We start from the raw sequence: 11,907 nt of genomic DNA, 5'->3' as shown, positions 1-11,907 counted from the left end.
CGGTGACTGTGGAGGCCAGGTCATCTGGCACAGCACCCCATCACTCTCCTTCTTGCTCAAATAGCCCTTGATGCCTTCAGTGTGACTCTACAATTTACATAGTCATGAAAATAAAGAAAACTCTTTGAATGAGAAGGTGTGTCCAAACTTTTGGTCTGTACTGTATATGTGAAAAGTGAAAGTGACGTGACATTCAGCCAAGTATGGTGACCCATACTCAGAATTTGTGCTCTGCATTTAACCCATCCAAAGTGCACACACACAGCAGTGAACACACACACACTGTGAGCACACACCCGGAGCAGTGGGCAGCCATTTATGCTGCGGTGCCCGGGGAGCAGTTGGGGGTTCGATGCCTTGCTCAAGGTCACCTAAGTCGTGGTATTGAAGGTGGAGAGAGAACTGTTCATGCACTACCCCCACCCACAATTCCATCAATTTCACAAAATAGATATTTCATTTATATTTTGTGTAAATTCATGTTTAAATTTAAAATTTTGACTCAAAGCACACTTAGTAATTAACCTCTGCTGCATTTTGAATCAAAAGTCACATTTAAAAACAAATACTACTGTGATTAATATATTGATGCTATATACAAAATAACGTGACTGCAAGTGCAAACTAAACCAACAGGATACTAGAACTGCCTTCCTGAAACTGCAGCCATCGCTATGTCGTCCAGCACGGTAGGTGGCGCTGTCACGAAAAACTAGGGTCCTAGAACTGCGGCCCAGATCTGCGGTCCTGAATCTGCAGCCTCCGGTTGTGCAGGAACATACTATTGCGACGCCTGTTTTAACTAGCAAATATCGCGATGTTTCTGTAGCACCCCGCCTGCCGCTGATTGGCTGCTGTGAGTCCATTTAAACCCATCGAATCCTTACTGGATGGTTTAGGTGAGAGTTTGGTGGATGTATTGGGATTAATCTCAGCTGAAGTTTTTATATAGCAGACTCTGTAGAGCCTATTGAGGTAAGTGCAGAGTGTGTTAATACTGGTGTCCAATGCAATCGGAGTTGAATTGTACATATGAATGTCTATCTTAAATTAATTAATAAATTAATTCATTTCCGAATAAAGTGCACGCTGTAAAAGTCCAGATCAGTTCGGTAAACCAGAGTCGCAGTGAGATCTGAGCATTTATATCCAGTGTTCAGTGAACTGTGTGAGGATCTAAGCCCGGACATGTTTCAGTCCGGTGACAGACACCAATGCTGCACACTTGCCTTTAACAACAGCTGGGACATTATTTTCTGACAGACCATGATCCCATGATCTGTAGAGTAATACATCTCTGTAACTGGCATGTATAGTTTTAATGTTTCCTTGCTCTTTTGTTTTGGCAACACGTTGACATTTTTTCAACTTCTGTTATAGTCTTTCTGTATCTTCCTTTCTGTGTATTTGTTTGTCTGTTGTCTTTTTTTTTTTTTTTTTTTTTTTTAATTATGCATTTATATGAACTGGTTGTTACAAGGTTTGATATTGGCTTGATTTGTAATGTGTTTTAAAGAGGACTCTTTTCTGTTTATCATGGATGTATTTATTTGACCATAAATATAGAAAAACAGTAATATTCTAATGTACTATTATCATTTACAATAATGGTTTTCGATTTAAATGTATTGTAAAATGTAATTTATTCCTGTGATGCGCAGCTGAATTTTTATCATCATTCCTCCAGTCTTCAGAGTCACATGCCCTTCAGAAATCATTCTTATGATGATTTATTATCAGTGCTGGAAACCGTTTTGATGTTTAACTCTTTCAGGATTGAGTTCAAAAGAACGTTTATTTAAAATATCAATATTTTCTAACCGTGACATATTTACCATCACTTTTTATTAATGAATACATCCTTGCTAAATAAAAGCATTATTATTTTACTTTTATTTATTTTTGGGAAAAATACTGACCCCAAACTTTTGAACGGTGGTGTCTATTGCTATAAAAACTTTCTATTTTGAATAAATGTTGTTCTTTTATCTTTTTATTTATCAAAGAATCCTGAAAAAAAAGAGTCACAGGTTCCAAATAAATTAGCAGAAATTGTTTTCTCTAATATCAATATTAAATCAGAATATTATTATGATTTCTGAAAGATCATGTGACACTGAAGACTGGAGTATTGATGCCTAAAATACAGCTGCACATCACAAAAATAAATTGCATTATAAAGTATGTTAAAATTGAAAACCATTATTTAAATGGTAATGATATTTATCATTATGATTTTTTTTTTTTAATGCCACCATAATGAGCAGAAAAAACATTACAAGTCCTGCTGATCCCAGACTTTTGAACGGCAGTGTTTTTGTTTATTTTAAAACCTGAGAGTAAAGGATATTTTGAAATGATCAGAAAGCTGCACACATTTAATGCTGCACACGTTGCCAATTACTAGGCGTTTTCATGAGCAACTGAACAAAAGGGCAATGTTTGTGTGTGATGTTTTACACCTGTCCTGGTCGTCTGTGTGCAGGTCGCTGCCGAGGATGGGGCTTTGGCTCGTGATGCTGTGGGTGTTCAGTATGCCGTACGCTGAGGTGGATGCTTTCTTTGACTGGCTGAAGTCTGCCCCAGCTCCAGATCCTGCTCCTGCTCCTCCAGAGGAAACTATTGCCCCCATTGTGCTCCACGGAGAGACTCCTGCCTTTGAAATGAGTGTCGTTGATGAGAAGTTTTTGGCAGAAGCAAAGCAGATGGAACTCAGTCCACTGGATCGCTGCCATTTCCGGGTAAGCACTGCGCCATGTATATGACAAGTTACTTTTAAGAATTTCACAATCAACAATCAGTTAATTACAGGCAATAGAACAACCATGTCAAGCCAGTTTTCTTCATATAGCACTATATACAATACATATTGCTTCCAGGTTTCAAAGCATTTGTCGTGCACAGTGAGGGAAAACAAGATTCCCTGTGCAATTAATTTTTTTCTTTGCTGTCCACATTGAATGACAAGACAGGTGCAAACTATGTTAAAAAAAGACACCGATGTAAAAACAGACATATACATACAGCAAACATAAGTTATATAGCTATTTTGCAGAAGTAGAAATATAGATTATGTATACAAATATAGACTATGTACATCTGTTGTGCGAGTGTGCAATATTGACTTATGTACAAAACAATAGTACACTAGCTTATAGCAAATTGTGTGCAACTACATAACAATATTAGCAGCTATAACATAAACAATGTGCAAATCAAGCTGTAAACAATGTGCAAATAAAGATCAAATTACTTGATCGGAAATGGCAGCAGTAACATTTACAAATGTGTAAATTGAGCTGTAGCAGTTCAGTTCACCTATTCTGAGAGATGAGACTAGCCTGTGTCCACTGGCTACCCATTTAAAAGTCTTAATGGCTGAGGGGAAGAAGGATTTCCTTACTCTGGAAGTCCTGCATTTCACATTCCTGTACCTCCGTCCTGAGGGAAGGAGTGTGGATGGTCTGTGTTAGGGGTGGGTCAGGTCTTCAAGGATTGATGCATCTCTTCTGTGGACTGTGCGATGGTCCCTCACTGTAGTGCTGCCATATCACGCAGTGATGCAGCTGACACTCAACACAGCTGTAAAAGTTGTTGAAGATCTTGGGTGACATGCCGAATTTCCTCAGCCTCCTCCAATCCTAACTGACTGCAGCCAGTGGCAGAGTGTGGGGTGTAATCCAAGTACAATCAGTTTGTCTGTGAGTTTATGGTGGATGACTGTTGAAAGCGGAGGTATAATCAATAAAGAGCATCCGGATATAAGTGTCCTCATCTTCCAGGTGAGAGAAGGAAATCTGGAGGGCAGCAGCAATGGCATCTGAGGTGGACCTGTTGGTCTGGTCTGTTTACTGCAGGGGGTCCAAAGTGTCTGGCATACTGCTCTGAAAAGCCCCTAAACCTGTCTTAACGACTGCAGGCCAGGAGCACTGATGATGATGATGATGATGATGGGAGTTGATGCTCCTGGCTTTTAGCTGCTGTAATGGCTCTTCTCAGTCCAAACATTGCAGCTTTGTACTCCTGTCTTTTGCATTTACATCAGGCACATAACCGAGCACTCCGCATGTGACCGGTGAATCCTCCAAAGTGGCTGCAGATTTGAACACATCCCAGTCTGTCAGGGCAAAACAGTTTGTAGGGTCCAGATCTTAACCTGTTTGGTGACTGGGTTGGTTGGTTTGAGTCTTTGTCTGTAGGCTGGGTATGAGAACAAAGGGATGTGGTCTGAGTGTCCAGAGTGGGGTGCAGCCCGGGATGCACTGCGTATGTTGCTGTAAACCGTGTTCAGTGTGTTATCGTCGCTGGTAGGAATGTCCACATGTTGGTGACATTTGGGAAGTACAGTCCATTAATTGCACTGATTAAAGTCGTGGTGACTGATGCTGAAGCTGCGTTTGATTTGGGTTGCATTGTACACACTTAATACTTTTTCTTTTGGTGTGTTGAATAGCGCATAGTGCATTATATGGAGGATAGTGAACAATTTAAGATATCGGCTATTTTATAAAAAGGGTTGAGCTCTTTTTGATATGTCCTGCTATGACTCATTCTGTTTAAATGTTTAAAATGAAGGTGCATTTAAGCGGTTATTCTGCCTTTATAGACACATGTATGTTCATTTTTTTTTAAACAGGTTGTTGCTCAGCTCAAAGCTGCTTGCAGCGGCCTGTCAGAGGAGCAGCTGGCCAAACTGGGCGTGGCTTTGTTCAACTGCCAATCAGAGGTGGAGGGTCGAAGGACTTACCCTTGCACTGAAGAAATGGTATGGACAATGGGCACAACTTTGCTGTTTTATAGGTCTTAAATCTGCTGAACCATTTGCAAGTGAAATACTTGGCATTGTCAGTCAACACAATCATTTCTAGTTATGTAGTGCTTTACATGTTAAATTCATTGAGTCCGATAAAACGTAATATATCTCCCCGCAGTCTATAAAAGAGTGCACCGCGGACATGGACTCAGACACATGGAACGCGTATCACATTGTCAGTAACCGAGCGCGCTCTGTGTGTTACGCCACGCGCCAGCAGCACTTCCGCAAGAGAGCCGAGCTTACCGTCAACGCCCTGATCTCCACCGCAACGAATCAACTAGATACTATGAAAGACCTAAAGGTGTGTTATGAAGATCTGAATTTCATGTTTCTTTTGCTCCTGGTCTTTCTGTGCACTTTCATGTCATGTTTATTCCAAAGAAAGGTCGCCTGGGGGCTTCGTTCTCATTCTGAAATCTCACATTATGGGTAATATGGGTTGTGAATGCACATTCATGTTGACTTCACGGTTGTATGGCTCTTTGTGTTTGGTGATCTGCAGGAGGGTCAGAAAGAGCTGAAGGAGATGACTGCTGCGTCACTGGACAAGCTGCTTGAGGGTCACAGCGCCTTACAGCTCCAGCAAGGGGCTCTGAAGGAAGGGCAGGGGCAGCTGGATGCCTCCATCAGTCAAAACCTGCAGAGACTGGCGCAGGAGAAAGCCCTCATCAGCACTGGACAGCAACTGGTGGCTCAGTTAATTCAGGGCATCACACAGAGAATGGGTCAGTCACAGATTAATGCATTCGCCTCAAAGCTGACCTGTGAATTCTCACTTTATCAGTGGTTTTAATATCTGCATAGTAACTTGGATAAAGGATTAGCTCCCTTCCAGAATAAAAGTGACCTGAAAATTTACTTGCCCCAATGGTTTTTGAGCCCATTGGTCCCCATTGAAGTCCATTATATGGAGAAAATTGTTGGAATGTTTTCCTCTAAAACTTTAATTTGTTTGTGACTGAAGAAAGTAAGACCTGAACATCTTGGATGACAATTGGGCTGAGCTAAACCTTTAACATATGAGGAGTTAAGTGACTGCTAGCATTAGTCATATTTGATGGCCAGTTGTTATAATGTTTTGTATCTTGGTTTTGTTTTCGTTACACGTCTGAAGAGAATGTAAGTGGGCAGCTGAAGGATCAGAGTGCAGAAGTGCAGGAAGGACATCAGGCCATTCTTGAGGATCTGGCTGTGGTCCGAGGAAGTGCTCAGGACATCTATGAGAAAATGGGTGATTACTTCTGAAACCATACATTACCAGTCAAACATGGAAGGATTACAGCTATATATATTCTGCGGGGCCATAAAAAGTCATACATTTAACAATAAGAATTTAAGGCCATAAAAAGCCATAAAAACGTCTGTTTTTTTTCCATACAAGGTCATAAAAAAACAATTAGCCACGTCTTAAATGGATATGCTAGTCCATTAATTTGTTCTTCCATCAAAATGCGCTTGCAGCAGCAACGGCATTCATTTGTTTCGCCTGTTGTAGTTCTGTATGATTAATCTGGGTGGTATCACGCTGGTATCACAGCGCTCCAGAACTACAAGATCCATGCGGCAGCATACAGACTTGTCAGAAGGACTTTCACAGAAACCCGCGTGAACTCCAAACATACTGGATCATACTGAGTCAATGCTTGGCTTAATTGAAATCATCCTGGCTATCACAATGAGAAAATGTACCTTTAACGATCTATGGCTCGAAGACGGTGCGTTTAGTAGCTGGCTCAAGCCCGTCGCTAACACTCTGTATCAAGCATCCAAACACAAGACGCGGAAAAGCTGAACTGAGTAGCTGGTTACTCACGCGCTGTGTTCGGTGCGGCGAGAGAGCCGCGTATCACGTACAGTCCCTCCTAAAAATACCCGCCTTGGAAAGTATGCTCAAAAACTTTTTTTTCAGTTATTTCTTAAGTGAGAGTAAACAGTTGAGGAAAAAGATGCGTTCATAGTCTCTTAAAGTGACCGCGCCTAATTTAGTTATTAGCTGCTGTAATGTTAATCCAAGAAAATGAAAGAAAAATCACTCACTGTTCTTGACTGAATTACTTTGTAGTTTTAACAAGAATTTATGCTCAGTTAAACCAAAAATTATCCGGACTCCAGATAGAATTTTTGCTATATACATATTTTACTAGTAGGTACAGGACACTAATACATTTATGTAAGTGAGTACAAGCAAACTGTGACCTATTATACCCAAAGAATCTTCATACAGTGAACTACTAGTGAAATAGATAGATATAAATGTTTTATCTATCTATACATAAAATTGGGAACAAAAATTATTCAGCACCTTATAAAGCACCATGCATTGCTTATGTGTTTTTTTTTTTTTTTTCTGAATTGCTAATGCAAACTTTTCACACCACAGTCTGAACAAAATGAAACATTGCTTTGTAATTGGTCAACAAAGTATTGATAGTTGTGTAAATATTGTCATAATAACAGTTGTCTGTAGATTTGGTTGATTGTAATCCATTACGTACATTTCTATCAATTTTCAAGACGAATTTGTTCTGACGGAGTTTAACTCCAAATTCTCTTCATGTTGTATAACCATTTTAGAAGCAATAGCAAATAAAACTGTAATAATGTGAGAAATGTTGAAGGTGTCTGAATACATTTTGGTTTGATTGTAAATTTAATTTTTACATTGAAGACTATCCAGTGCTATTTTACATTTAATTATTTGGTTTCTGTACCTGGACACCTACAAACTTAAACATTGTGTAAATGGCAAAACTAAATAAAAATGACATACAAATTAAACTATTTCAAACAGGGCCCACTGGTACAACCTTTACATTGATTCGTTCGTTCGTTCGCGAACCGGATATCCAGACTGCTTTGTTTTGAACTCTCTCACAACAGACACGGAAGAGAAGACAATGCTGAATAAAGTCATAGTTTTTGCTATTTTTGGACCAAAATGTATTTTCGATGCTTCAACAAATTCTAACGGACCCTCTGATGTCACATGGACTACTTTGATGAGGTTTTTCTTTCCTTTCTGGACATGGACAGTAGACCGTACACACCGCTTCAATGGAGGCACTGAGAGTTCTCGGACTAAACATTTCTTTAAGAACATTCAAGTAATTCTCCAGAAATAACTCATGCATCCACCGAACGATGTCTTTTTTGCAAATATCCAAAACACATTAGCACTATTTCAGCAGCTAATCTGAAATGGTCCTGTCTTTGATCCAGAGCTCAATCTGAACGGCTTCCTGCAGCAGCAGAACACAACGGCTCGGTTCTACTCGGAGCTCATGACGAAGCTGGAGCGCATGAATGGCACTCTGGGATACATGCTGACGTATCTGGACCGTATGCAGCGTCGCCTGGAGGACAGACTGCTGATGATCCAAGGCTATCTTGGCTGGGCAGGTGCTTTGATTGTCTGCAAATGAATAAACAAGGAGAAAAATATTAGAGTATGTTTTGGATAAATGTGTAGTTGTCCTCCTAGGCCTGAGTCTGCATGCTCTGTGGACGTGTGTGATGCATGCTGGGTACTTCCTGTTGTCTGCGGTGCTGCTGTCGTTCCTGCAGTGTGCCACGTTCTCCCGCGTCTCTCTGCTCCTCCTGGTGCCGATCAATGCGATCGCAGAGATCAACCAGCAGTCTGCGCTCGACTTGCTCTCGCTCACTATGCTGATGTTCACACTTTCTTTAGGTAGTGCATCTGTACTGCAAACAAATGATGCATCTCTGCACTTTTAAACATTTAAATAGTTGATGACGGTCCTCTTAACTCTTGTGTTTGTGAGCCAGGTCGCTGGTTTGTCCTGCAGATGCTTTGGGTGTTGTCTGAAATAAAGGGCCAGACCTGCAGTCCCGTTCCTCTCCCTATAGGCCCTCCTAAAGAGAAGACCCCAGCAAAACCGAGCCGATCAACTGAGCACTGGCAGGTGTCCTCGTCCACTCCTGTCCTGTGAGTTTAAGATTGTGGAGGAGAGTGAGGAAACAACCGTTAACTAGCAACATTTCTTCAAACTCTCCTCTTGTTGCAGGAATGATCCAGACTGTGATTTGGAGGTTGAGAGTTTCATGATGGGTGAATTTCTCTGGTGTCTCTTGTTCCATGCATTTTAAACCTCTCCATCTGATACCTGCAGTTAATGGTGTTTGCTCATATTTAGGGCTAGATGGTATTTCTAAGACTTTAAGACCTATAGACTTATTTTTTTTATATACCATTCAATCTCAATTTAATGAATCACATTTTTTTTCTTTTTTTTTTTTATTAAATACATAAGAGTGTACATGTGTTGTAGATGGTTGTGTAATTGCACTGTTAAAACCATAAAGAAAACCTGATCGGCTCTTCAGCAGTCTATCCTAAGCAATGGTTTTGCATAAATGCACTGTATTTATTGAACTGCTCTAAAACCACTAACACAAAAACACAACAGCACTACACTTAAAGCTGCGGTAGGTAACTTTTGACGCTCTTGCGGTTAATAAACAGAACTGCTTGTGGAAGAAGATCGTAGCCGGAACTACTTCTCTCTGTTTATGTCTATGAAGAATCACAAAGGTACTGGGTTACACCGCCGCGGTACCCCCGAAGCAATCTAAAATGGTCCGAATATAAACACTTTTATTATAGATGTACCCTAGTGATTCAGGACAAGCTAAAAACACGGTTTGGAAAAGTTACGGACTGCAGCTCTGATTGGTTGTTTCTCTTACCGCTCCCAGTAAGAAACAACCAATCAGAGCTGCGGTCCGTAATTTTTATTTTTTTATTTTTTTTATTTTTTTTTTTTTATTTTTTTTTTGGTTTTCAAAGTATACAAAATGTATATAATAAGCGAGTACACCATGAATCCATTTTCCAAACCGTGTTTTTAGCTTGTCCTGAATCACTAGGGTGCACCTATAATAAAAGTGTTTATATTCGGACCATTTTAGATTGCTTCGGGGATACCGCGGCGGAGTAACCCAGTACCTTTGTGATTCTTCATAGACATAAACAGAGAGAAGTAGTTCCGGCTACAATGTTCTTCCGCAAGACGCAAGCAGTTCTGTTTATTAACCGCTAGAGAGTCAAAAGTTACCTACCGCAGCTTTAAGTAAGAAGTTAACTGATCACATAAGGCAGTATCTCAATTCTAGTTTTTCCTTTCCCAGATTTAAGACTTATAACTAAATTGTAATTCTTTCATATACTCGCTTCATGTTATTCCAAACATCTGACTGACTTTCTTCTGTGGAACCAAAGAGTTGTGGTTCTTATCAACCCCCTTATGTATTTACAAAAACTACTCTACAATGGAAGTTAAAAAAAATGCAAAGAATTATGGGATGACCCAAAAATTAAGTCATGATGTGTATCACACATTAGATTTAGATTTGTTACCTCGCCTCAAACCTTGCATTGTTTGCAGTGCCCTGAAGACTTGGGGTGCACTCTGTTGATCTAGAGTAGAGAGCAACTAACCAGAAAACACCCAAGAATCCAAACACACTAAATTCCTCTCGGAGCACATTTATATAATATTACCGCTCTCTCCATCTCTCTCCCTTCCTCACTTTCTTTATGTTTAGGTGATCCAGACCTACTGTCCATGTCCCCATCTCAGTCTCATGGTCCACAGTTCAGGCATCTAATCACAGGCACACCCAACCATTCAACCCCCAGACTCAAGAGTCGCCACAGCATTGGAGCAGTGAGTTGTTGCTGGATTCAATTTATGCATAGATCTGATTCTCTGTTTTGTTACTTTTGGCAAATGTAATCAAATAGGAAATGTAATTAGTCTTAAGAAAAATAAATAAATAAAAAACCTGATTTAAACATATATATTTTTTCTTTACTGCAATTATTACACACGAGTAGCAGTCATCTGTAATAAAGCAATGCAGCCCTGAGACAAACTTCTTCAGTACATAAATGCAATTCATTGAGAATTGTTCACTATACTACAGTTTTACCAATTCTTGGATCACTGTTAACTGCGTGTATTGATTTAAATTGGCAGAATCGATATTGATATGTAAATCGATCCACACCCCTAACTAACAGTGATATTAATAATTCATTGAATAAATAAACTGTATTGCAAACTGCACGATTCTTTGAGCCTGTTCTTGAAGTCATTGTGTGATTGGCAGGCCGTGCTGGACTATGTTCCTCAGAAGAACCTAGTAGGTGTGCTGGAGACCCTGAACCACTCCAGAAGCTCAAGCCCCAACCATTCACTTGCCAGCAACAGGTATCCTTTAAAACAGTCTTATTAAAGTCAAAATCAATTCATAGTTGACCCTTCATGCCAGTGGTTCCCAATCCTGGTCCTGCAGAAGCCCCAACCCTTCACATGTTAGATGTCTCCCTAATCAAACACACCTGATTCAAGACCTCATGCATGTCAGATGAGAGAGACCTCAAACAAGTGCAGTGTTAAACCCTTTTTATTTTTTGTGAAGTTCTTTCTCAGGTCGCCTGCTGTGCAGCGGTATCACTCGGCTGGGTCAGCCATGCAAAAAGAGGGCTGTGGTGGGTCAGGACTACTGTAGATTACACGAAGGTGGTCACACCTCCTACAGTCGACTCAGAAATGAAGTCCATTAGAAGACCAGAAGTGCTGAATCCATTTCTGTTTGCAGAATGTTCACTGAATGCTAGTGCACCTTTCTCTTAACTTCTTTGTGTGTGTGTGTGGTAGTTTTGTCTTATGGTAATAGTGGGTTTTATTTCATGTTTGTTGTAGTTCCATTTATAGATGTCTTCTGCATTATTTATGATAAATTATGTAAAGTAAAAGCATGCATCTTCATCTTAAATTCCCAAGCACTTGTAGATGTCACTGTGCTGTCTGTGAATGTAATATGTCTTACAAGCATTTATTAAAGCTTTGCTTTTTTTTTTTTTAAGCAAATGTTCTGGTAAATGAAGTGTGTTTTTTAAAGCGCATTAGTCGATCAAGTTATTGGTTGAGAGGGACAGTGAGATATCTATTAGTTTTCCCATTAAAGTGTTAAAGATTGAGAAGTATGCATGGCCTGCATGTTATTGCCCTGTTTCCATGATATTAACATGAAAGAGTCCTGGTTGTTCTAATCCTCTTCCATTT

General features: G+C 40.0%; 1 protein-coding gene across 3 annotated transcripts in view; it reads left to right on the top strand.

Moving 5' to 3' along the window:
* The first annotated feature begins 834 nt into the window (after nucleotides 1-834).
* Nucleotides 835-11,907, top strand: part of LOC113067252 (protein brambleberry-like) — a 38,173-nt gene continuing 27,100 nt past the window's right edge. Inside the window, exons 1-13 of one of the 3 annotated variants that reach the window (XR_003279294.1) lie at nucleotides 835-975; nucleotides 2,486-2,741; nucleotides 4,637-4,765; nucleotides 4,932-5,117; nucleotides 5,319-5,541; nucleotides 5,931-6,047; nucleotides 8,036-8,215; nucleotides 8,298-8,504; nucleotides 8,603-8,762; nucleotides 8,842-8,885; nucleotides 10,382-10,503; nucleotides 10,949-11,049; nucleotides 11,261-11,495. Coding sequence is in view for 2 of the 3 variants with exons in the window: in XM_026239593.1 (XP_026095378.1) it covers nucleotides 2,499-2,741; nucleotides 4,637-4,765; nucleotides 4,932-5,117; nucleotides 5,319-5,541; nucleotides 5,931-6,047; nucleotides 8,036-8,215; nucleotides 8,298-8,504; nucleotides 8,603-8,762; nucleotides 8,842-8,885; nucleotides 10,382-10,503; nucleotides 10,949-11,049; nucleotides 11,261-11,405 (1,857 nt within the window). In the remaining variant the exon portion in view is untranslated. Of the gene's footprint in view, nucleotides 976-2,485; nucleotides 2,742-4,636; nucleotides 4,766-4,931; nucleotides 5,118-5,318; nucleotides 5,542-5,930; nucleotides 6,048-8,035; nucleotides 8,216-8,297; nucleotides 8,505-8,602; nucleotides 8,763-8,841; nucleotides 8,886-10,381; nucleotides 10,504-10,948; nucleotides 11,050-11,260; nucleotides 11,829-11,907 lie in introns of those variants that run through there. The other 2 variants (XM_026239593.1, XM_026239594.1) reach the window with 2 other exon arrangements.

Source organism: Carassius auratus, chromosome 50 (assembly GCF_003368295.1).
Source record: "Carassius auratus strain Wakin chromosome 50, ASM336829v1, whole genome shotgun sequence".
NCBI classification, from domain to species: domain Eukaryota; kingdom Metazoa; phylum Chordata; class Actinopteri; order Cypriniformes; family Cyprinidae; genus Carassius; species Carassius auratus.
The sequence above is the reverse complement of the archived record's forward strand: the minus strand, read 5'-3'. Positions and strand labels throughout refer to the sequence as shown.